Source organism: Manis javanica, chromosome 3 (assembly GCF_040802235.1).
Source record: "Manis javanica isolate MJ-LG chromosome 3, MJ_LKY, whole genome shotgun sequence".
In the NCBI taxonomy this organism is placed as follows: Eukaryota; Metazoa; Chordata; class Mammalia; order Pholidota; family Manidae; genus Manis; species Manis javanica.
The window spans coordinates 36506038-36531541 of record NC_133158.1 but is presented as its reverse complement, the minus strand read 5'-3'; the positions used below and the strand labels follow the sequence as shown (position 1 = coordinate 36531541).

Here is a 25504-nt window from a genome sequence, read left to right as displayed (position 1 = left end):
CCCCAGAGCCCTCCACACTGCCCAGCAATGTACCATTGGCTATGCTTCTTCAGCCAACTCTCTAAACAGCCACTTCTGAATTTTACCCTCACCAAACCCAACCCTCTCCCCTGCTCTCCTCTCACTTTATTCTCAGAAAATGACCTCACCTCCAATTCTACTGAAAAAAATAGAGGCAAAAGGAAGTCCCTCATCTTCCTGTGATGAAGCACCCATGTGTCCATCTTCCCTCTCTGCTGTTAGAGTAGCGGAATTGTTGCTTCCACTGAAGGCCAATCCATCCACCTGTGCCTTGGACCCAGCTCCCCAGCTCCTTTCCAAGAACTCTGCATTATCAGCAGACCCTTTTCTCTCTCTCCCTCCCTTCTCCCCCCAACCGCCCCACACGTGCACACACACACACACACACACACACACACACACACACACACACACACACACACATTCCTCCTCTTTCATTCAGCTGTATTCTTCCCAGGGCATTTGAGCATCCTCAAACCTCCAGTATTCTTCCATTGCCCTCCTGAACTCCTGTAACAGGGGGACTGGTATCCATATCCAAATACTCCTTTTTCTCGTCCATATTTTAGGCCCCAGTGCAGTTCTTCATTTCCATGGACCCAAAATACCACATCCCACTCAAAGTAACCAGGGTTCATTGGATACATGTCTGATTCCAAGGCTGGGGCAGAAAATATTCAAGATGAGCCTGGGATTTCTTATCATGCAGAAAGCCTGGAGTGATCAACGTCCAGGGGGTCATGAAGAGAAGCCTCAGGGGCTGCCACAATATGAACATCAGAAAACTCTGCAGAGATACAATAAAGATGTTAAAAACCCATGTGTATAGAAGAGTAGCTAAAAAACTCATGGTCAACATTGGGTCAGCTAGGAACCAATTTATTATTCTAAAAACTTTTTAAATAAAAGGTGAGAACAACCATTTAGCTTCCATTTCCTTTAAGAACTTTTTCTCAGAATAACTAGTTGATAAAAGCTCTCTTTAGGAAAATTCTAATTAATAAGTGAGAAGGTAATGATAGAATATAACCACTTTGTGGCCCTTTAATAGTGGAATTATGCATGATCATTAGTGGTTACCAAACCCTTAGTGAGAAGCAAATGGGGGACTTTATAATGGATGTGGGTCAAGCTGATAACTCCTGCACCATCATAAAAAGGAAATGATCAGATATTAGGTGTCTCCTGGAGTGATGGTGTAGAAAGTACACATCAAACATGCAAAATTTGCCAAAACATCTTGCCAAAAACTCTTACCTGAATCTGATCAAGCCTCTAGACCTGCAGAAAATGCAGGGTTTAGAGGAACATGTTAAATGACGCCACAGCAATGCAATTGACAAATTAACAAAACAAGACTTTCTATAGGTCAAATATCAGTTTCCCCAACAAAGGAATTAGAAGGAAAGACAATTGGAAGCGGAAATTATAAATTTAAGAGCCTAAAAGACTTATCAGTCAAATGCAATGTGTGGATCTTGTTTGAAAGCTGTTTTGAACAACATCAAAAATAATTAGGGAAATTCAAATAATACTAAGTGCTTGATGATGATATTAAGAGCTATTGCTTTTTAGATGTGATAAAGGTATTGTGGTTATGTCTTTTAAGTCTTTATCATATCCTTATGGAGGAAAAAATATGATATCAGAGATTTGCTTTAAAATAGTTCATGGTTTGGGGAATGGACAAGGATGTAGATAAATTAAAATTGGTCATATGCTGGTAATTGTTGAAGCTGGGCAGTGGGCACAAGGAGACTCATGATCCTACTCTCTCCAACTTTACACATGATTGACAGCTTTCATAATAAACATTTTAAAGAAAAATGATTGTCCAGTCTCTTTTTCCCTGCCATGGCAACTGCAGAGGCACCTGCCCCAGATAAGGCCACTACAAATTGATGGAGACTATTGGCCTGTGTCCCTGAGTGACTGTGTGGAGCAGAGGCTCCCATGGACCAGAAGTAGGCACACAATGTGACCTTGAAATACACATTTATTGGGATAAGCCACAGTGATTAAGGAGTTGTTACCTCAGCATCATTTAACTCATTCCAGTCTAGCTACTCCCTCACATCTCTACTGCCTCTTACAGCCAATAACTTAAAAGAGTGTCATCTTCATCCATTTCCTCAACCTCTACCCTTTCCCCAGTCTGACTTCTGCTCCCCATCACTCCATAGAAATGTTTTTTGCTAAGGTCTACGATGTTCTCCAGGCTGCCCAAACCTATGACTGTTCCTTAGACCACCTCCATCATGCTCGACCCTCTCAGCAGTGGTCAGCATAGTTGATCAGTCATTTCTTCTCACAACGCCCTCCTCTCCTGGCTGGAAAGTCCTACATGCTCCAGTTTCCTTCCTGTCTGTCCCTCTGGAGGCTCCTGCTCCCAGTCATCTGAAGGCTGAGCCTACTGGTTCTGGCACTAAGGATGGAGATTTGAGGTCCTGTCATCTCCCTCTCACTCCCTGCTTTTACTCCTTAGCTTCAAATGACCCCCAAAAGTGAATTGTCTGACCTGAGCTCCCCAACGAGTCCAGATCCATGGGTCTAATTGCCTATTTGAAATATTTCAGGGGTCTCAAAGGCACCTCCTACCTATCAAGTCCAAATCTGAACTTTTGCTCTTCCCTCCAGTGTGGACCTCTATTAATTTCCCAGTCTCAGGGAATGGCCCCACAATTCATTTGAGGCCAAAACCTGGGGGTCTGCCCCAGCAGCCCCCTTTCCTTAAATCAGATACCTGGTCTACCATGAGGTCCTTTGATATCCTACTTCCCATCTAGCTGATGAATCTTTTTTTTCTCCATCTCACCCTTCTTTTCTCCAGCCCTCCAGGTGGGCTGTCACCCTCTGCCTGGATGACTGTGTCATCCTCCTAATTGGTCTCCCTGCTGCCATGCTGGCCCCTTGTATCCTCTCCTCACACTGTTGAAAGATGGTCTTTTCACAATTCAAATCCCATGTCACCTTCCTGCTTCAAACTCTTCCATGACTTTCCATTGCTCTTAAGATCAAGGAGGCAATACTCATGCCAGGCCCAGCGACACCATCTTGTCCCTGCCACCACACTCCCTGCTCTCACTCTCCAGCCACACCGGCCTTCCTCCATTCCCTGCTACTCACATGCCCCTTCTGCCACAGAGACTTTGCACATGCAGGTGTCTCTGCCTAATGCACTTTCCCCTCCCCCTGATGAATTCACACTTGCCTTTCTGATCTCAGGGCAGCCTTCTCTCATCTTCCTATCTGGATCAAACCCCCTTTGAGACCCTCCCAACATCTTGTCTGTCTCCTGTGGCACCTCTTGAGCTGCAGTCTTACAATTTCCACTGTGACTATTTGATTGAAATCTCTCTCCCTCGCTGGGCTGTAATCCACTTGCAGGGAGAAATAATCTTTGCTCATCACGGCATCCACCAAACCCACCACTCTCCCTGCCGGATAGCAGGCACACATATAATATATGAAGTGGTGGTGAGGGTCTAGTGACGGTGTTTGGGTGCTGGAGATGGGAGTGCTGGTGATGGCAGTGAGGGTGGTCTGCTGTCAGTGGTGACAGCAGACATGCTGGTGGAGGTGATGGTGGTAGCGGCAATATGGAAGTGGTGGTGTGATGTGATGGTGCCGGTGATGGTTGAGGGGATGCTGGCAATGATGGTGCCCACCCTTCTCCACTACATTGGCCAATAAGTGTTTGAGCAGATTTTCACAAGAATGGAGCACTGTCAGAGCTGATCTAGTCCAATAGCAGGAGCCCAAAGAGACCACCCTTGATCTACCTGGAGCTGCCCGTTCCTGGCCTTCCCCCAGGTTTGGGGGTTCCTTTTTCCTTGGACTCAGCCTGTAGCCATTCAACAGTGCTCCTTCCTCCTTTTAACTTGCATCAGCTAGATCTGGCTCTGTCCCTTGTAAGCGGGTAGCTCTGACTGGAGCAGAAGGAGATGGAGTGTTTGAACTGAGGTGGAGCCCATTCCTTCTTACTCCCCTCTGCCAGTCCCTCCTCCTCTCTCTGGCCTCTGAGTGTGCACGGACCTTTCTCCATCTCTACTCACTCCCCTGGTGCTCTCAGCCATTCTCAAACCTTTAAATATCATTGCATGTGCCGATAGATCTCCACTTTCTACCCCAGGCCCTGGCCTTTCTCTTAACCCCAGATAATGTCTCCAAGTGGTTACTGGGCATCTCTTATTTAGCTGCTTGTCATGCATGTTAAACTCAGCATGGCCCACACTGCACTCTAGATTTTCCCTGACACCCCTGTGCTGGCCCCGGTCTTCCCTATCTGGTTGAATGGCAACTCCATTTCTCACTCCAGAAACCTTGGAGTCGCCCTTGACTCCTTTCTCTCAACCCCACATCCAATCCACCAGCATAGCTCGTCAGTTTTACGTTTCAGTTATACTCTACCTATTATACCACATCCATGACTGCCCTCTGATGTAAGTCACCATTCTCTCTCACCCAGAGAGCGGCCACAGCCTCCTTTCTGGGCTCCTTGTCTCCAGCCTTACAGCCCCACAGTCTCCTCCGTGCAGTAGCCAGAGTGATCCCTCATAAATGTAAGTTGGCCACTCCACTGCCCTGAAATTTCCCATGGCCTCCCACCTACCCAACAAAGAACATAGCCCTTAGGAGGGCCCACCATACAAGTCTCTGTATATGATCTAGCCCCCTGCTGCCTCCTCTCCTGCTTCTCTCTCCATCCATCTCAAAGATGTCTTTGCCTTTCAGAGAATGCTGCTTCCTCAGGGCTTTTGCACTGGCTGTGCTTGGCAGGGGATGCTCTCCCCTGGCTTGCTTCCTCACCTCCTACAGGTGAAGGATTGTGAAGGCTTAGACCAGGGTAGTGGCAGAAGGCACAGAGGGGAAGAATCCACAGGATGCAGCCTGAGGGGGAGTTCAGGATGATTCATGGGTGCCTGGGTCAGCAACTGGGTAGCCAGAGGGACCACCCATGAGAAGGGACACAGAATGGAAGTCAGATTCAGGGAGGAAGATGTCAAGCCCATGTGCAGGCCATCCATGGAGAAGCACCCAGGATACAGCCCAGCACACTCACGGTCTGAAGCCCAAGGCAGGAGTAAGGCTGTGGAGGCAGTGCCCAGGCCGGCCATGGCTGCATGAAGAGCAGGGGGACTGCCACCCCCAGGGGAGCCCCTAGATCTGAGCAGCACCAACACCACTGAGTCAGCCAGGGCTGTGGGAGAAGACCCAGTCCATCTGCAGCAAAGCCAGCAGATGAACAAATGCGAGCAGAGATGGTGCTGCTGGCCCAGCTCTGCGAGAAGCACAGGTGCCCACGGAGGATGATTGCTGGAGCCGGCCTTTCCCAGCCAGCAATTGGCAGGTGATCGATAAGCCTCATTAATAATTAGCTTGTAAATTAAATGCCAATTTAAAACAAGTATGGGAATCAGTCTCTTGCAATTAACTCTTTCCATTCCTAAAGGGACTCTGTTGCAGGTGCAGGCCCAGGCCTGGAGCCACACGGGTGGAGAACCACACAGCAGCAGAGCTGTGAGAGGGCACCACAGGACTGGTGGAGTGGGAAGGGGCCCAGGCCCAGCCTGCTCCCCTCACTCCCATAGCCACAGGGTCCCTGTGACCCGAGCCCTGTCTCCTGTAGTTGTGCAGGGCAATGCTGTGTCCACTCAGCAGGCACCATCCAGTGGGCTCTGACCATGCGGGCAAGCTAGAGACAGAGCAGAGACCATCCCTGCCCTCAAGGCACTGGCAACGCAAATGCCAGGGGATAAGAGGTTTAGGAGCTCACAAGCAGAAAGGACGATTCCTGTGGTCCCAAAGGAAGGAGAAACGGGGTGGGGGGACCACGGCCATAAGAAGACAGCTCCACATGGCCTTGATGGAGAAGAATGGAATGACTCCCTGGGGGTGGGAGCTGAAGGGCCGCGGGTGTGGCGGTGGGGAGATGTGTGTGGGTATGGCGAGGGCTTGGGGTGGCCGAGGTGGCCTGAGCGTCTGGAGGAGGGATGGCTTGTATATACGCTTGCTGCCACCCCAGAACCCCACGACCCTAGGGGTTTCCTGACCGGCTGCTTGGGTGACCGCAGCCGTAACCACGGCGCCTGGGGGTTCAAGTGGCTCGCGGTGCCAGGTTCCTGCTTTGGGGTGTGACAGCGCAATGCGGTTGGCAGGACGGCCCTGGCCCAGAACTGCCCAGCTACCATGCCTCCCAGGCCCCATGGAGGCATGGCCCGCTCCACATGTAGAAGCCCCCCAAGCCAGGGAGTGCCAGGTGCAGGGACTGAGGCCAGGCAGCCCTGGCAGTGGGGAGAGGGGGAGGGGGGCCCAGAGATGTCATCTGAGGTCACTCTCAGCCCTGGGTGGGCCCAAGACCCCCCTGAGTTGCCGACAGAAGCTGTGATCAAAACTTTACTTAAAACAAAGCCTTGTGGAGGTCCTACAATTTATTGGCATCCTGGGACACCCTCCCCGGGACCAGCTCTGTGCCACCATCCTGGGCCTTCCCCAGGGACCTGTGCCTTGATCATTCACAGGGGTCAGTTGAAGGGGCAACTAACGCCTCGAGATGGCCGAGGTGTCAGGGGCTCTGTGCAAGCAGCACAGCCTGGGGAGTGGCCCGCTGGGAGTGCTCCAGCACCAGGCAGGGGGACAGCTCTGCCAGATGAGGAAACAAGCCCCAGACCCGAGCGGGGACAGGCCTGGGGTCTCCAGTACACTGGGCTGAGCAGGTCCTGAGCCCTGCCAGCTGCCTGCTGACCTTGCCACGTACACAGGGCCTCCTGATCTCGTCCACTTTGCTCTGATCCCACACGCAGCCCATCCTCCTTCCACCGAGGTCCCCTTCAGGGGACAAGCATTATTGCCAGGGCCTGCCCCAGGGGCCCCGGGCATTCAAGGGCCCTTCCCAGGCAGGAGGCCCGTGTAGAAGTGGGTGGCCATTAGCTGGCCTCTTACCAGCCCTGCTGTCCCCTGTTTTTTCTGTAGGCCTTCCAGGGGGCTGAATAATGTCCCCTAAGGATGTCCACAGCCCCAGAACTATGGGGGTGGCTAAAGGGGCTTTGTGGGTACGATTAAGGATCTTGAAACAAGGAGCTCATCCGGATCAGTGGGCCCAGTGTCCTCACAAGGGTCTTTAGAGGCAGGAAGGCTAGAGTCAGACTCGGAAATGGTCCACTCTGGCTGCCGAGAGGGCCACCAGCCGAGGACTGCAGGCAGCCTCAGAGGCCCGGGGACGGATTCTCCGCCAGTACCCGCACAAGGACTGCAATTCAGCTAAACAGCCTGATTTTAGCCCAGTGAGACCCATTTTGGAATTCTGCAGAGTGTCTATGGGTTTTTTTTAGTTTATCATCTTCTATACATTTTTAACTGGTTACAATAAGCACAAGGTGCAAAATAAATGTCAGATTTGTCAGACAACCTTGTCCCTGCAGATTGCTGTTTATGTAAGGTAGTGGAAGTGGTCAAAGCTGTCCCCAGACACTGCGTCTCACCCTGTCCCATCCTGACCCACCATCCGGTTGGGGGTGGTCAGCCTGGCCTACAGTCACCCACAGCCATGCCACACGCTGGGGGTGGAAAACGCCTGCCACTGAGGTCGAGAGAGAGCAGGGCTGGCTTGCTGGGGTCCGAGCAATAAATACAAATCCAGCATGACAAACACTGGACGATTCCATGAGGTCCCCAGAGGGGTCACTGAAGTCACAGAGACAGAGCAGAATGGAGGCAGCCAGGGGCTGGGGGAGGGGGAGGGAGGAGGGTTTCATGGGGACGGAGCTTCAGTTTGGGAAAATGAAAAGTTCTGGGGATGGTGGCGTGGATCATTGCACAACAACATGGACGTGCTTAATGCCACTGAGCTGCACACTTAATGCTTAAGATGATAAATTCTATGTTATATGTATTTGACCACAGTTGCAAATACATACATACATAAGCCACCCATTGTGGATAAAGAGGGAGGTGGGAGGTGGTAAAGGATGAAGCTGGGAACCTGGGGTCTTGGTGGGTGTTGGCACCTTGTCCTGGGTCTTTAAGAGGAGTTTGGAGGCTGAGGGCACAGTGGGAAGTTGGCCCTGAAGTCCGAGGGGACTTTAGTATTTTCCTGTGGGCCACTGCGAGGAGTCTGGACTTCACACTAACAGTGAATGACTCTGGAACAAATCAGAAGTGGTCATCATGCCCCCTGGTGAGAAACAAGGTGCCTTTCTAGGCCAGGGCAGGGAGTGACAGGTCAGAGGAGCACGCAGCTGTCCCTGGGGCTGCCTGGGCCGGCTGGTGTTGGCAGCCTGCAGCCCAGGGAGCAGTCTGGGGCAGCAGTCAGGTTTCTGGAGCCCACAGTGGGGGCTCCTGGGTCATCGTGGGATGCCTGGGGGATCCCCGGGGGCACCCAGCACAGAGTGGGTGTACAGATCTGAAGTCTGAGCCTGTTGCCGAGGTGGCCGTCTGCATTCCTGAGGCCCTGGTCTGCACTCCAGTCTGCACTCCCTTCGGAGCTGGGCCCTGGACAGAGTGGAGAGAGGGTGGCGCTCCCCTGGGCTGGTCTGATGCAGAGGCAGGACCAGGCACTTGCAAGGGCGGGGCAATGATGGGGTCCATAGGGTGGCTGGCTGGGGGTTGCAGGGTGCCAGGGGCAGCACAGGACTTCACAGTGCTGGGTGTATGCTCCCTCGGCCAGCAGGCAGGGAAGGGTTCTCCAGGCAGGACCCACATCTGCAGAGGTGCATGGACCAGGCCTGGACTGAGCTGGGGCTCAAGCTGTGAGGGCAGGGCCCAGGCATCCTGAGGCCTGCCAGGCCCTGAGCCCGTGGAGGCAGGACGCGGGGCCCTGACTTGTCCCCACACCCTCCAAGGTCTGGCGCCCAGCTAAGGGATGAATCCTTGTTGAGTCGGTTACAATGGGAATTCTCTCCAAATTCCCATCCTGGACAATGGGCAGGGCCGTCATCCGGTGGTGTGGCCGAGGTTTGGTGGAGAAAGCACATCATAGGTGCTTGGCATTTTCCCTTCCGTTCCCAAGATGAGGCCGCTGCCAACTTGGCAAAGGTTTGATGATACGATCGTCCTAAAGCTGGACCGAGGGCGCCGGTGGCTCCTGAGTGGAAGCAGCTGTTGTCCCTGCTCTGAGCTGGGCTTGGGACTTTGCCTGGCCAGGGAGGGACCCTGGGGCCTGTGACCCCATCGTGGCAGAGGGGGCAGGCTGGGGAGGTCTGGATGTGCCACAAGACCCTGCCCCAGTGGGAGGGCTGCTCTGGGAGGCCATGGCAGAAGGTGGGTGGCCGGCTCCATGGGGCCCTGCAGGCGGGGCAGGGGTCAGTGGCCAGGTGGGCAGGGGGTGGACAAGGCATCCTTGCCACCCTCTTGCTGCAACCACTGGCTTGGCCCCTAGGCTGTACCCAGCCATCCGCTTGTCTGCCCTGCTCAGGCCCCTCAAGCTTTCTCCCCAAGCCCCTGGCACCTCTGTGTCCCTGTGTCTCTGTGATCCTGCTTCCCTTGCATCTCTGGGTCTCTCCTTCCTGGGGTGTCTCGCCCTGCTCCCCCACCGTCCTACCCATCCCCGCCATGCCCACTGCAGTCCCCTCCAGCCCCCTCTGGTGCCCTTATCTGGGTCCAGCCCCTGCACAATTGCTGGGAGCCCATCCCCATGACAACAGGGCAGATGGCGGCTGCGATTAGCCACCCTCCCTCCCACCACGGCTCAATCCGTCTTTGAAATTAAATCAGCTGCGATAACATCGACTGGCCAAAGGGAGGGAGGGCGGGCAGGGAGGCTGCCTGGGCCCCACCCACCCTACCCCAGGCCCCCGGTACAAGGGGAGAGGATGAGGAGGGCAGAACCTGCTTCCAGTGTGGCTGTGTGACCTTGACTGAGTCTCTACCCTCTGAGCCTCAGTTTCCCCATCTGTAAAATGGGGGCAAATAGCCATACCTCTCTCTTGGGGTCAGTGCCAGTCTCTGGGGAGAGCTCAGGCACAGGTCTGGTGGGGACTCAGTAGGGCTGAGAATATTGCCCCCCTGCTGTATTCCACACAGAAACCAGATCCTGGTGGAAAACACCCCTGTGGGGTCGACACTGCCCGGCCAAGCCCCAGGCAGCTCACAGTAGAGAGGGGGCAGGCCTGGCTCCCCACCTGGTCTGTGAATCAAGCAGCATCCTTCCCTGAACTTCAGAGCCCTAACTTGTAAAATACTCCAGTGTCACTGAATCCTAATGCTAGGACCTGCTGGGGTGCCATCTTGTGGGGGGGACCAGTGAGGAAGACCCTACTCCTCCCTCCCCACAGGATTTGGGTTTCCTCAGCCAGCCAGGGGCCCCAGTAGGAGTGGGGGTCCAGGAGTGGTGGTGAACCGAGTCCTGAAGGGAGGTGGGGGGAGAAGGGGCCACATGGAAGCCTGAGAGGAGTGTTGCAGGTAGAGGACAGACAGCGCAAAGGTCCTGGGTCAGCAGTGTGCTGGGTGTGTGTGCAGCATGATGGGGAGGCCAATGAGGCTGGAGCAGAGCAAGCAGTGAGGCAGCCGGGGAGGTCATGGGGCCAGATGACACTGGGCCTTTAGGTCAGGGTGAGGACTTTGGATTTTACTTTGAATGTCTTGCAAAACTGTTATATTTCTCACAAGATCCTTCTGGCCCTGGAGATGAGGACAGGATGAAAGAGAGGAAGGGAGGAGGTAAGGAGGCTGAGGAGGAGGCTGGTGCCATGTCCAGGTGAGCATTAGGGGGGTCCGAGAGGTAGCAGCAGGGGTTGGGAGCTTCACTCTGAAGGAGGGGCCCTCCACCCCTCAGGACCCATCCTGGGGCTTGGCCAGCAAAGGGGCCTCACCGTAACCCCCACCCTCAGGGTGCTCTTGCATAAGAAGTGGGACGGAGCTGGAACCCCCCGAGTCCCAAGCCAGGGTATGTGTGCTGGGTCATGGGGGCTCTGCAGGGCACCCCACTTCCTCTCTGCCTAGCATTCTCTACATCCAGCACATGGCCAGGCCCAGGAGGGGCTCCCAGTGAAGCTCTTTGGCCAGGATGCCCTGCTCCCGTGCAGCTTGGCAAGGCCTCCCGAGGAGGGACCCGGAGGGAGGCCTCCAGGGATGGATTTAACAAGCCAAAGGCAATGAGAAGGTTGGCTGAGGTCAGAGAAAGAAACAGCACATGCAAGACATGGATGCTGAAAGGGTCTGGAGCAGACAGTGCCTGGTGGGCTGGCAAGATGTGGGGCCAGTTCAGGGAGTGGGACTGAACTGGGCGTGTGACCCTAGTGGCCCCTCGACCTGCCTGGGCTTCAGTTTCTCTGTTTGTAAAGTGGAACTAAGGGCTGAGATGAGGATTCAGTGATGTAGTTGAGGACAGTTGCATGCTCAGCTGGACTGTTAGCTGCCTTGCTAGGGAGCCACACCAGGAGTGTGAGCACGGGAATGCCACGATCAGTGTGTGCTGCAGAGGGAAGGCACCATTTGGGTGCAAGTCTTGCTGAATGGAAACACGGACAGTGGCCCTGGCCCTGGGGTCCTGGAGGCGTTCGGGAACGCCAATGCCTTGTGAGCACCCAGATCTCTGCTGTGCACCCAGTCCCAGGACCGTGCGACCGGCCGGGCTGTGGGACAGTAATTGGATTTGCCCAGCAGCTGTCGGAGCTAAGCAGGCCCACTTGACGCAGCCGCGGTTGGCCAGTAATTGGTGAAATTAGCAGGTCGGCAGGGGCAGAGGTCAGGTGGTTAATGCTGTAGTGGGCACTTTGATGAAGTTAGTCCCGTCGCAGGACTGGGAGCTGGTGTTTGACCTTCTGTGAGTCATGGGCTCTCCTGCTCCCTGGGTAATGTGGTTAGGGGACCTCCAGCTGCTGGTTGGTCCCAGGGGCTCCGGGAGGCAGAGATGGAGCTAGCTGGGGGTGTGGCAGACGGTCAGATCACCTACCTCCCCTTGGCGGGGGCACTTGCAACACCCAGGGGGCTTTGCAACCCCTAGAGATCTTGGGGTGGTACCCCTCAGCTTCCTAAAGGAAGCTTCCTTTGGAGAAAGGCACCCAGGCCCACCTCTGGGCCTCCGGCCCTCTCCTGTACCCCTGCTGCCATCCATGGGGGTGCCTTGTCCTGGCTCTGCATCTGGATGGGGATGAATTCCTCCCGACATCAGTCTTTCACCAGGCCCCATCCTCCCCTCTAAGTTCAAGACCTCCCCGCCTCTTCTCTCATCCTGAGCTCCAGAGTCTGTCCTCTGAGCATGCCTCTTGGTTCTTGCTGTTCCCTGGATCAGTGTTCTCCCACCTTCTCCCATTTCACATCATGTATTGGACACCTGCTACATGCCAGGCACTGAGAGAGGAGCTGAGATGCTTAGGTGAGCAAAATCTGATCAGGTCCTAGCCCAACTGGCACTCACAGCACCTTTCCTGGCCATGCCCACACTCCCCTCAGCGTGGGAGCCAGAGATGCTGTCACCTCTTTTTCTAGCTCCACTCCAGTCCCCAAAGAACAGGAAATTACCAGCATGCTGATCCTTCACATACACACACGCACACATACCCCTTTGGCTGTTGATGCTATTATACTGTTATTACTATTTATTATTTTAAATATAAATCCTTTGGAGTCAATACCTTGAATGAAATTCTGGCTCAGCCACCTGCCAGCTGGGTGACTGTCTCCTCTCTGTGCCTCGGTTTCCTCTTGTGTAACAAGGGTCAGGACCCCAGTCCAGGAGGATTGTGGGCATTACATGGAACTACATCATCCATCTCACTGCCCTCTTGGCTGTTCCTCAAATGGGGTAGGCCTGCTCCTGCCCCAGGGTCTTTGCATTTGCTCTTCCCTCTGCCCAGAATGCTTTTCTTCGGATAGCTACCTACTCTGTGATCCCACCTTCATTCCAGCTGCTGACAGAAGTCACCTCATCAGATAGGCCTTTCTTGGGGCACTGACTTAAAACCCCCCCTGCCCGGGCCCTTGACCCCACCCTTCTCCATCCGCTTGCAGGCCTGATTTCCTCACTAGCATTCATTACTGGCAGTAATAACTAGCAATTACTAGTAGTAACCAGGGACAATATTCTATACACCTGCTGGTTACCTGTCTCCCCCAACAAAATGTCAGCTCCCCAAGGGAAGGGATCTCTCCTGCCCACGGCTGTACCCCAGGACCTAACACTATGCCTGGCACATAATAATTGTGCAATACAGACTTCCTGAATCACACTGAATTAAAAGTGCCTGACACATCTATAAGTTTCAGATTGTTTCAAAGTAAAAATACACTTAAAAAATATTTTTAGAAGACTGGCACTCAGGAGGCCCACGGGTAGTGAGAACACCTCCCCCTTCTTCAGCGCCGGCATGCCCCCCATGATGGGAAGCTCACTCCCCCAAGGGTCATCTGCTTGCTCTGACTTGGAGAAGGCTCTTGTTTCATAAGGCTGGGAGCTGCTCCCCATGACATCTGTCCATCTCCAGCGTCCCAGGCCTGATCTATGGGCTTCTGATTCACCTGTTCTCCTGGCCTAAGGTAGCCCTACAGAGACTTGGGAACAGCAACTGGAGTCCAAGAGGCTTCCTTTCTCCAAACTGACTCTCCCCAGCTCCTCCCAGGATAGAGTCTCCAACCTCCTCCCCACCCTAGCCACCTCCTCTGGACCAACCCCAGACTGCCTCTGCCCCTCTCCCAGGACAGGGCCTGGAGCCGAGCACAAAGTGAGATTAGGAAGTCTAAAGGGAAGAGCTATCCCCTCCCTGAGAGCACATGAGACTTTCCAGGCACTTTCTCATTAACACCTTCTGGTCCCGCAAAGCTTGTGGCCCACCAAGACCTCCAGCTCCATGCTTACACACTCCTGGCTCAGCTGGGTCTCCCCAGCTGGACTTCCTTCTTCGTTTTAAATCATTATATTCACTCCAGTTTCAAGGGCTGGTCATCTTATTTCTAACTGGGGCAACAGCTCTGGATCTGCTCCCCTCCTAGCTGAGGGTGTCTGAGAATGGGAGGCCTGTGCCTTCTGTGGATCCTTTAACCACAGGGTGCAGATACTGAGGACACAATGCTGATGACAGAGCTCTGTAGTGCCTTCACCCAGGTTCACAGACAAACGTACACACGCACCCATATGAACACCCTCACACAATAAATATTTATTGAGAATCTACTACATCCAAATCCTGGGTTGGGTTCTGAGGATCAGCAATGAGTTAGCTCCTGTTCGTGGGGAGTTTCCAGTCGGCTGGGGTGACAGGCTGTAATTAAACTATCTTATATTTCTACATGCTACACATATATGGACAGAAATGTGTGCACAGTGGCCACATGTGACCCTCAGGCCACAGTTTCCCCCATGTGGCATTCCTTCCAGGGTCATTCGGGAAATCATGCCGCAGGTCCCAATCCTCAGAACACCTGCCAGGGGTCCTCATGTGTGTCCACGGACTTGTCTGCCTACAGCTGCCTCGTGCACCTGTGAACTCCCTCTCACCTCTCCACTCGCCCCCTGCCCACAGCCCACAGCCCACAAAACTGCTCAAAGGATACCCACCACCACCTCAGCTGGTGGTGCCTGTCACTAGGGCTCTGCCAAGAGCCGGCCCAGACTGAGAGCCACCCACCCCCAGGACCCAGCATGGCACTAAGAGGCAGGCAGAAGCCTCCACCCCAAACTGTGACTCTGGGTCCCAACCAAGCCCAGCTCCCAGCTCCCATCTCCTGCTCCCACACCCATTTCTTCCTAGACAGTCGGCCTTGCTTTGGCCTGTGTGGGATCAGCACACATCCCTCGACACTCACACACACGCACAACACACTGCACCCAGCAACAATCATTCTTCCAAGAAATGTATGCCCTGGCCCTCGGTTTCAGGCATTGCTCTAGACTCGGGGGACAGTGAGGGGTGAGGCAGGTACAGTCCTGCTCCCCAGGACCTGCAGTGTGGCTGGGGAAGCACACGTCTTTCAGTTAGTCACATTGATATAACACACGAGGGCTGGGGAGAGCAGGTGAGGGGGCTTTGAGAAAGCAGAGTGGGGTGGGTGGAGAGCTAGTTCCAAAGGGAGGTGTTGGGTAAGTGACGTCTGAGCAAAGGCCGTAAGGTGAGTGGGCGGTCACCAGGAAGAACAGTGTGTGCAAAGGCCCTGAGGCTGCAAGGCAGGTGGTGCCGTGGGGGTGAGAGGGGAGCCCAGTAGGGCTGCAGCTCAGAGAGCGAGGGAAAGGGGAAGGTGAGGCCAGGAAGGAGGGCAGGGCCACACCACTGGGGCCCCAGGAAGTTGAGGCCTGAGGTCTTCATGTGAGAACAGGGGGAGCCACCGAAGGTTTAAATAAAGCAAGGCAGGTGGTGAGCACAGTTAGGTGAAGTGGCCACGTGAAGAATCACTGTGGGGGCTGAGCTGGAGAGTGGATGGTGGGCATGGAGGTGTGGAGCTGTACTGACACGGGTACACGGTCATGGTATTTATCAACCCAGATGACGCAGAAGAGAGAACAAACCACCTGCGGAACCCCTTCTGTGCACACCCCCTATCCCCTCGCCTAACAGTGGATTTGGAGACAAGATCTTCAGGCCTGAATGCCCATGCTGGCTGACAGGCCGTCCCATGCCACAGCCACGTCCCCTAAGCAGGGTCCCTTCAGAGGCCCACCCCTGCCACTCCACAAAGCTGCATAGGCTGTCTCCATGAACTTGCTGGCACATTTATTTCAGCCATCAGCTGCATTAGCTGAAGCGGGTGGGGGCCTGGGCAGCCCACCGGGACCCAGGCCAGGGCTTACTTGCCCTCCACCCATCTGAGCTGCTCCTTGCCATTGATGGTCACCGACCTGAGCTGCCCGTCCTCCTCCACCTCCACACGCTCCTGCCCATTCTCCACCATGCGCTTGGTGGTGACCTTGTGTCCGTTGACCATTGCAGTGGACGACATCACCAACTTGAAGGCTGAGCTGCCAGAACCAGAGGCCCCAAAGGAGGTGGACGAGAAGGTGGTGTGGCCAGTGCCCCTGCCTCTGTGGCCCAGGGTATTGAAGGATGAGAAGGCCTCTGTGAAGGCCGGGAACTCACCAAAGTTGGCCGAGAAGGCCCCCCGCAGGCCGTGACCCCGGCCAGTGCAGCCACTGTTGAACGGGGTGTCCCAGAAATCAAAGGAGATGGGGTCCAGGCCACCGAAAAACTCGCGGAAGATGTCCTCAGGGTTACGGAAGGTATAGCCACTGTCGAAGGGGCTGCTGTAGGGGGTGCTGGCCCCGCCCCCAGCCCGCCAGCCGTCACCTTTGCAGTCATACAGAGAGCGCTTCTTGGCATCAGACAGGACCTCGTAGGCCTCGGATACCTGCTTGAACTTCTTCTCGGCCTCCTCCCTGTTGCTGGGGTTCTTGTCGGGGTGCCAGCGCAAGGCCAGCTTGCGGTAGGCCTTCTTGATGTCCTCCAGGGAGGCGCTGGACCGGACGCCCAGCACTTGGTAATAGTTAGCCATGCCAAGGGGAGAAGCGGGCAGAGGCTGGTTAGATAGCAAAGCGGTCCCTGGGGCCCAGGTGGCAGGGGTTGGCACAGAGAAGGCTGTGGCTGGTGCGGGTCCCCCTGCCAGAATCTGCCGGGTGCAGCTCTGCCCAGTGGACACCTCCTCTGAGGGGGCAAGAGCTGAGCGTGGAGGCCACCCTTTATGACATCAGCTCCTGGGTGGGGCAAGGCGGGCACCTGGGCCCCCTGCCAGCAAAGCCACCATCTCGGTGGGCCCAGAATGCAGGGCTTGGTCACACAGGGCCTGTTGGCTGAGCCTGGGGGCCACGGAGCAGAGGAAGGCTCAGCCACGGGGTCCAGGCCTCGGTGGGCAGCAAAGGTCAGCGACAGTGGTCAGGGGAGGAGTGGGAGGGCTTCCTGGAATATGTCCACTTAGCCAACAGCTGTCTTGCTGATATGGAGTGAGGGGGCCCAAGGTGGGGAATCAGGCAGCGAGGGAGGAGGGAACAGGAATTTGATCTTGTGTTCCATGATCCCATCAGACCCTCAGAGGTGAGCCTCCAAAAGGCAGGGATGTCTGTCGGTGTCTATGAATGAGGCTCAGAGACAGGCAGGAACATACTCAAGGTCACACAGCAAGTCAGTGAGAGAGAGGGTGCCAGCCCTACACAATTCTCCATGGCCGTGGTGGTATTGACTATGACGGCTGTGGGGAGGGTGGCTGTGGTGATATGGGGGTGGCGATGAACAGGGCAGCATTGAAACAGTAGGGTGACTGGGGTCATTCTGTGCAGAGGCAACCAGGCTGGTGGGACAGGAACTGTGTCGGTGATGGTTGTTATGGCGATGGAGGCAGTGAGGTCGTGGACCTTGCATGGCGTAAAGCTGTGCTACGGTAACAACCCATCTCAGCAGCTCACGATAGACATTTGGTTCTTGCCCACTACCTACCGGCGCCCATGGGTCAGGTGCTGGGGCTCCAGCTCATGTCTTCTCTTTGTGGATCTCAGGCTGAGGGAGTGGCTCTGATCTGGAACATACCATCCTCATGGCACACAGGGTGCAAGTAAAGGCTGCTGGAAACATGGGATGCCTGTTCAAATTTCTATTGGATGTGCTGTATGTCATGCTAGCCCATGTCACATGGCCAAGGCCAGTGTCAGTAGAGTGGGGCCTGGGACTCCTTGGGGAAGGTTTTGCCAGTCTCCATCAAGAGCTGGAGGGGCCCAGGACTCCATTAGGGAAGAGGGAGTGGGCATTACTGCAGTGTGCTGCAGGAGGCGGTAGCGGCCCTGGTGATGGCCCTGGAAGAAACGGTGATGGTTACTGCTGGTGGGGGCCAGGTGGTGCTGGTCAGGTAGCTAGGACTGTGGCAGTGATGGCGACTGGGGGTTGCTGGAAGTGGTGAGAATGATATGCTGAGGGAAATGACAGTGTGTTACAGCAATAGTGCCGACGGTGATGGTGACGGTTTTGGAGGCGTGTTCTGGATTTTCTGTTGCTGACTCAGCATTACCACCCCTCTCTTCTGTGCACCCCAGATTTTCCAGAATCCCTTAGCCCTATGGTTCCAGGTTAGATACTGTCAGCTTTGCACACTGAAGGAGAAAGAGGCAGTGGCAGGCAGGTGACAGTTGGGAGGTTTGCAGCTCTTCTAAGCAATCCTCTGAGAATCCTCTGCCTTCGATCTGCAGGCTGAGATATTGGGGCACTTCCTGGAATACCATGAGATTCCATCAGCTTCCAGGCAAGCTCTTGAGACCCATTCACTTTGGAGCCTTGATTGAGACCATCAGGGATGACTTACTTCCTGGATCTTTACTCGCCCAGGCCGTCTGGTGATTGTGGGAACTTGTATTGAAGGTCTTCACACCTCACTGCACAGTGACTGTGTGTGTGTGTGTGGCCCTGGTGACAGCGGCTCGGGTGAAGGTGGTGGTGATGGGGGAGGTGGGCACAGCGGCCACGGGGATGGTGTGAAGCTGATGTTGGAGGAGGTGGGGGTGGTGGGTGTGGAGGTAGAGGTAGCAGGGAAATGGAGTGGTGGTGGTAGTGACAGAGGAGATGAGCACGGTAGTAATGAGAGAGGCGGAAGCGATGCTAGCGGGGCTGATGGTAACGATGGGGGTACTGATGGTCATGGTAGCATGAATACTGGTTGAGATGGTGACAGTGATGACAGTGAGAGGAATGAGGCAAGTCATGGAGACGCTGATGGTGATGGAGGTGATGGCAATGATACAAGTGGTGATGCTGGTGGTGGCAATGACCATTATGGTGGTCATAGTAATGGTAATTCTGGTTCAAGAGATGGAGGTGGTGTCAGAGGTGGGATATGGTGGTAGTGATGGGAGACAGTGTTATGACAGGGGTGCAATGAGACGGTGCCACTGGTTGAGGTGGAGATGGTCATGCTGGCGGCGATGGTGACAGTGGTGGTGGTGGTGGTCATGGAGGTAGGAATGGTGGCATGTTTGTGGTGGTGGCAGTGGGGGACGTGATATTGGTGAGGAGGTCGGTGAGGCTACAAGTGAAGTCTGAGGGCCCCATAACAGTGTAATCAGGACAGTGTGTGGGTGTTTACAACAGTGTAAGAGACAAGGGATCCAGGATGATGAGATGCCCAAAAATCCTAGAAAGGCTTCCCCACACAGGCCCCCTCCGCTTCCCTGCCCGAGACTCAGGCTGCCCATCATGCCCTCCTAGGCACATTGGCCCTGGAGCTGCTCGGCAAGCTCCCTGCCCTGCTCAGCCCCAGGTGCTGTGCTCAGCCTGCGTCGCCCTGGAGTGGTCTGCAGGAGGCAGCCGGGACGGAGCCGAGGCTGGGACCCCATCACGTCCCCTAAGTTGAGGGCCGTCCCGGAGCACAGAGAGCAGACCACTCGGTGGGCTCAGGGCAGGAGCTTGCCACATGCAGGCAGGTCCCGGCTCCTCCCTGGCAAAAGTGAAGTGCAGAGCAGATTTCCCCTCTGCAGAGTTCAAACTAGTGCCCTCCAAGGTCCTAAAACCAAAAGTCAGCAGAGACCAGTGGGACCAGCAGGGCGTCTGGGGACCTCCACAGGGCCTGCATGAGGAACAGGGGTAAGCAGGCATGACAGCAGCTCAGGCCTTGCACTCTGGGCTCACAGGCAGTCGCTTTCCCTCCCTGAGCCTCTCTGTCCTCCTTTGCCGGTGGGAAGGCGCAGCTCCTCCCTTTTGGGGCTCCCTCATCTCTGGGGAGCCTGCCTGGCCTCCCTGGCCTCCAGCCTCTGATGTTCTGTGTCCCTCTGAACTGTGGCCTGGGAAGAAGCAGCAGACTTTGGGTGACCAGCTGACGTCATGGAGAGCCTGACCCACTGCACAGGGAGGCCCAGGCACAGAGAGGGCAGGGCACACCCGAGGTCACACAGCATCCCAGGACCCCTCCCCAGGGTGAGCTGATGGAGGCTGATTAGACAGCCAATTGGTATTCTGAGCAGCCAGAGGCCCCTCTCTGTCTCTGTAATTAATGGAGTGGCTTTTTAAAAGGCTTCGAATCACCCCTGATCCTATCTGCTTATCACTAGTGCTCCTAATTAGATGATCCTGGCAGTCACTCGGCTAATTCCCCCCAACCCCCGTGCAGCCCTGCCCGGCCTGGGGCGGCCCGCCCCACCCCCACAGTCCACCCTGGCCCAGCAGATGGGCAGTTCGGTCCCTCTCTCCCCTTAGGGCCCCTGGTTCTCTAACTGCATTACCTTCAGGATGGATGGTTGACTGCAATGGATGGGTCACTGGGTAGACACAGTGACAGGTGAGTAAAGGGACTGAATGATGGACAGCTACAAGGCAGGATGGATGGATAGAGAGACTGCAAGGTTAGGAGCTCGGCTTATCAAGTCAGACAGTTTTGCCATTTACTAGCTGTGTGTTCTTGGGAAAGTCACTTAACCTCTCTGTTCTGTCATCTTATCTGTAAAATGAGGGTGATAATAGAAATTTCTTCATGGGGTTGCTGTGAGAACATCTTAGATTAGAAGAAAATCTGTATATATGTGTTTGCAAGCTTAACAGATGGATAGACAGGTGGTGGAAGGACAGACCAACAGTGTGTAAAGGAGTGGTAGAAGGACAGGTCCATGGAAGGCATAGGAGAGATGGACATACAAAGTGGAGGGCTGATGGGGGCTGGTCGGGTGGTGGGTCACTAAGCAGCTGGAAGGCTCAGTGAAGGCTCAGTGCCAGACAGGGAGGCGTGAAAAGTGTGGGCAGCCCCTCTCCGTCTCCAGAGGAGGCAGGGCCGTCTCAGCTCAGGCCACAGCAGAGACACAGCTTCCCGCACCAGGACCTCCAGGACACGCCCCGCTCACCCCTCCCAGCCATGGTGTGGGGGCTCGCTGGGTCCCCAGTCTGCAGGAATACCCATCCTGGTGGCGGCCACACGGTCTCGGGAGGCTCAGTTTTGGCCTTGAGTGGGAGTTTATTGCCTAAGCGAAGGCGTCATTTGTGGACCCCCAGTTTCCAAAGTGTGCCCGCTTGTTAGGATGGCCACTGTCCTTGTCTCACCCACAGTGTCCTAGTCCCCAGCCTACTCCTGCCGGGACCTACCCTGGGCAGGGCCCTGATCCCAGCTACAACAACTAGTCCTGAGCCTCCCAGAGGATTCTGCACCCAGAGCCTCTCACCCAACCACAGACCTACAGCCCCTGGGCTGTGGGACTTCCCAGTTCTTTCTGGAAAGAGTATAGATCAAAAAAGCCTGGATTATCTTCCAGAGATCAGGCTTGCTTGCTTATCACACATTCATAACCAGCAGACGTCTACCCATTCACCAACCCAACCACCCATCCATCCCCCCAACCGTCCCCACTTCCCTCCATCACCCCATCCACCTACCCACCCATCTTCCCATCCATCCTCCAACCTCCCATCCACCCACTCATCCCCCAACCCCTCCACCCCATCCATCCCCCAATCCCACACATTTCCTGAGCCCCTATCCACATATGTGCCAAGTGCCAGGCCCTCTTCCAGGTGCTACAGGTGTAAATGCCAGTGACCCCGCTGGCCAGAGCCTGGCCCTCATGGAGCTGACATCCTGTGGGGATGGCAGTGCAGCATGGAGAACATACCGATGAGTCTGTAACATCTTCCTATGTTGACAGATAGTAACTGCATGAGTGGGAATGAGGATTTAATAATGTGGGTAACTGCCGAACCACTGTGTTGTATACGTGAAACCAATATAAGATTATATATCAGTGATACTTCAATTAAAAGAAAGAAAGAAAGTGACAGCGAATGAACATTGAATATGTCAGGTAGTGATAGATGCCACGAAGAAAAACAAAGTAGAAAGAGGGCTTAGAATGATGGGGCTTCTCTTTCAGGGCACCCACACCTCCACACACATGCTCAGGTACATGTCCCAATGTGTGTGTACACCTCTGCACACCAGCACGGCCCCCCCAACGAGGCCTGCAGCCCTGCTGTGCCTGGGGACTGGGCCCTGGTGTCTCCAAATGATGTCCCTGCTGGCCCCAGCTGGGGAGGTCTGGCTGCCCACATCTACAGCCTCCCCGTGCCCTACCCACAGGCCCCCTCAGCTGGGGCCAAGTGCACAGCTGGGTTTCAGTGGCTCAGCTAGAGAAGGGACTAGGTGACTTCTAGGCAACTGATAATTGAGATCCACAAGTCTTCCCTGCGCAGGTCTGAGCGGGGACTGGAACCAGAGCTGCACTGGGCTGCGTCCCTGCTCTTCCCCACACCCTGCGTGGGGCACTCACAATCCCAGGCTGTAGGAGGTGGGGCAGAGACACACACACAGGTAAATGAGGCTACAACACACATTGAGGGCAAGGTGCCACCCATGGGGGCATCTGAGACGGCCCATCAGAGCATCTGACACCTGGGCAGGGCTCGAAAAGTGTTGTTCCAGCACGCTCTTTTGGGAGGGGGACGTTGGCCTTGGTCACCAGCTCACCCACATGAAGGACCCTGGATGCAGACATTGGGTGTTCTTTCCAAAGGATGTAAATCGCTCAGTCACGGGAAAAAATATTTCCAGGTAGGAAGATGTTCAATGTGCAACTGAAAACATGTGCTATGCTTTCAGACCACACTGTCCTGGGTGCATTATGAACTAATCTCTTTCTAAACCAGGCTCAATCCTCCCTCCCCAGGGGACATTTGACAACGACCAGAGACATTTTTAATTGTCATGACTTGGGGAGTTGCTATTGGCATTCTCATGGGGCAAGCCAGAGACCAGTCTAAACCCTGAAACCATCATATAAGGAGCACAAGTATATTGCATTTATATTTTTAGTGTGCCAAAGGCATTCACTTCTTTAGTGTAAACATTTAAAACACACAGGTGATCTGTCTAGTTATTTATTGCTTAATATAGCAGGAGCCTCGAAATGACAGTGTTTCCATGCAGAGGAACAGCAGATGCAAGGCCTCAGCATCGTAGGAGAGTACGCTTCTGTCGTCCACTGCTCCTGGGACTGGGCAGTTGGGGGAGGGTGGGGGTGGCAGAGGGCCAAGAGCTGCAAGGGCCATGCAAGGCTCAGATGCCAGGCCAAGAGTTTGGATTGTGTCCTGGGCTAGGGATTCCTTGAGAGGACTGGAAAGATGGGGAGGACACAATCAGTTGGACAATCTAGAAAGATCTCTGCACAATGAGATTTTGTTTCATACCCAACAAATTGGTCAAAATGTGAAAGTTTGACATTACCAAGTGTTGGCCAGCATGTGGAGCAACTGGAACTCCCATATCCAGCTAGTGGGAATGTAAATTGGAGCAATCAGCTTGAAAAATTCTTTGGCCTTCTAAATGTGTGGACACCAAGTCCCTTGACTCAGTAATTCCACATTGAGGCTTATGCCCCCAGAGAACCCTCATGTGTGGGCAGAGGAACAAGAATAGCCATTGCTGCCTTGTTTAGAGTGGAAAAACAGGAGAATGAGCAAATCCATTGTGTTGTAGTTCTGTGGTGGAATGTTATGCTGCAGTGAAAAAGGAATGAATCAGAGCTTCATATATTGGTGTGATTGAATATCACAAGCATGACTGTAAACAAAAAAAGTCAGTCACAGAAAAACATCTACCATTCTGAGTCCATTTAAATAAAATGTGAAAACATGTAGAACAGTATGTTCTATGGCTTAAGGATTCATAATTATATATAGTATAATCTGCATGTGATTCATGAAGCACTGGCTACCTCTGAGGAGGAAGGAAAGGAAGGGAACAGGAGTAGGAGGGTTCGATGTATCTGTGATGTTTTCCTTCTAAAGATGAAGTGAGGGGGTGTCAGAGGGACTATAACCTGCTTCCATTTTCTTGCCTTGAGTGTTTGTACCCTGGAGGATGGGCAGGACTTCTGACGTGTATAACCAGCAGAATATGGCAAAGGCATTGGGATGTCATTCTCAGGATTGCAGGACATGATATCAAACTCTATTGTGTTGGTCGCGCTCTTTGTCCCTGTTGCTGGCTTTGAAGGAGCAAGCTGCCTGAATCCTACAGCCGCAAGACAGTCAACTCAACTGAAACCCGAGGGAGATGGGCAGCAGGCCAGGTCACTCCCCGGCTGAGCCTCTGATGAGAGTGCAGCCCTGAACAGCACCATGACCGCAGCCGTGTGGGACCCACAGCAGAGGAACCCACCACACTGTGCCTGGCTTCCTGACTCACAGGCTGTAGAATAATAAACGTGTGTGGTTTTAATCTGCTAAGTTTGGGGTGATTTGCTATGCAACATAGAAAACCAATATATTTCTTATTCTTAGCGGGAGAAAGATGGGGTGGTGGGAGGATGCAGATGAATAGGGTCCCCCGCCACGTCCCTTTCCAGGAAGGAGATCCCACCCAACTCCAGCCCACAAGCCAGTGGGGTGATCCTGTTCTGCTCTCTCCCAGAGAATGAGAGGCCCCTCCCTGAAAAGTCCTCAGTTTCCCCAGCTCCCCAGGACTGATGATGTATGGGGACCCTGGCAGCCTGAGGTGCTCTGGGGGAAGAAAGAAGAGCAAAGGCAGGCAGCTTGCCCTGGACCCCAAAACGCCCTGAGCTTCTAGGAATGAAGGTGGGCATAGGGCCTCAGTCTGAAGCACAGTGGGTTGAAATGGCATTTGAAGGAGGGTTCTCCTTTCTGGGGGCTGTCCGAGGACAGAGGACCCTTTGCCTTCTTTATATTATCCTAACAACAACCCTGCAAGGTGTGGCCTTGTTTTACTGGTGAGGAGTCAGGATTCAGAGAAGCCAAGCCCCTTGCTCAAGGCTGCACAGCAAGGAAGATGCAGGTCTGTCTTCCCCACAGACAATCCTTGTCCTTGACTGGTTAGGGACAGGGGAGGCCCGGTGGGGTGGGGGAGGGCAGGGACTCAGGGGAGGGAGAACCCAGATAGGCTTCCTGTAGGATCTTGAGGGGTTTCGAAGGGTGAGGAGGTCCCTAGGCAGATTTGCAGGGGAGCACATTCCAGAGAGAGAGACTAATCAGGAACAAGGCAAAGAAAATAAAGCCAGTTTTTTGTTAATGAGCCTTTATTTTTTATTTGGAAAAGCAACACACAGTCATAACCATTAACATAATGGCACAAGATTATAAAGTGAAAAGTACCCTCAGGACAATGAAAGAAAGAACTGCCACTTGCAAAAAAAGGAGCAAAGTAGCCTGGCCCCGCCCCCAGACCATCACAGTCTCTAACAATACTAGAACTAACAACTATTACTCATTAGGTATGCATCTTCTCAGAGTTTTTCCTATATCTACACACATATTTTTAAAACCAAAAAACAGTCATGCTTTGTAAATTGTTCTGCGATTTGCCTTTTTTCAGAAACCTGCTATTTCACTTCTTTTTCCTGGTGTCTCCGCAAGGTGCATCTGGGGAAGGGTCAGTAGGCCAGAGAGAAGGAGGGATTTGATCGGCATTCCCACCAAGGGCAGGTGCCAGGGTCTGCTTCTGCACATCTGCCTGCCTTTTCCATTGTCTCTGAGAGGAAAGGTAGAAAACAGCCACCCCTTGTTTAATTTGCCTGGGTCAGACCATTTCTGAGGTGCTGCCCTTGGAAAGTCCACCAGCTGTTTATTTACATTCCTACTGGGAAGGACCTCTC

At 54.1% G+C, this 25504-nt stretch overlaps 1 protein-coding gene and 1 long non-coding RNA gene across 2 annotated transcripts; one reads left to right on the top strand and one right to left on the bottom strand.

The window, feature by feature from the left end:
- Positions 1-15625: 15625 nt before the first annotated feature.
- On the bottom strand, positions 15626-16598 carry DNAJB8 (DnaJ heat shock protein family (Hsp40) member B8). Its single transcript, XM_017650118.3, has one exon. It carries the CDS (start codon positions 16435-16437, stop codon positions 15736-15738), a length of 702 nt encoding a protein of 233 aa, XP_017505607.3. The 5' UTR covers positions 16438-16598; the 3' UTR covers positions 15626-15735.
- A 56-nt stretch (positions 16599-16654) lies between these two features.
- LOC140848147 (uncharacterized) lies at positions 16655-24102 on the top strand. The gene is made up of 3 exons (XR_012128690.1): positions 16655-16800; positions 20112-20193; positions 23738-24102. It is a non-coding gene; the product is annotated as an uncharacterized lncRNA (long non-coding RNA).
- Positions 24103-25504: the final 1402 nt, after the last annotated feature.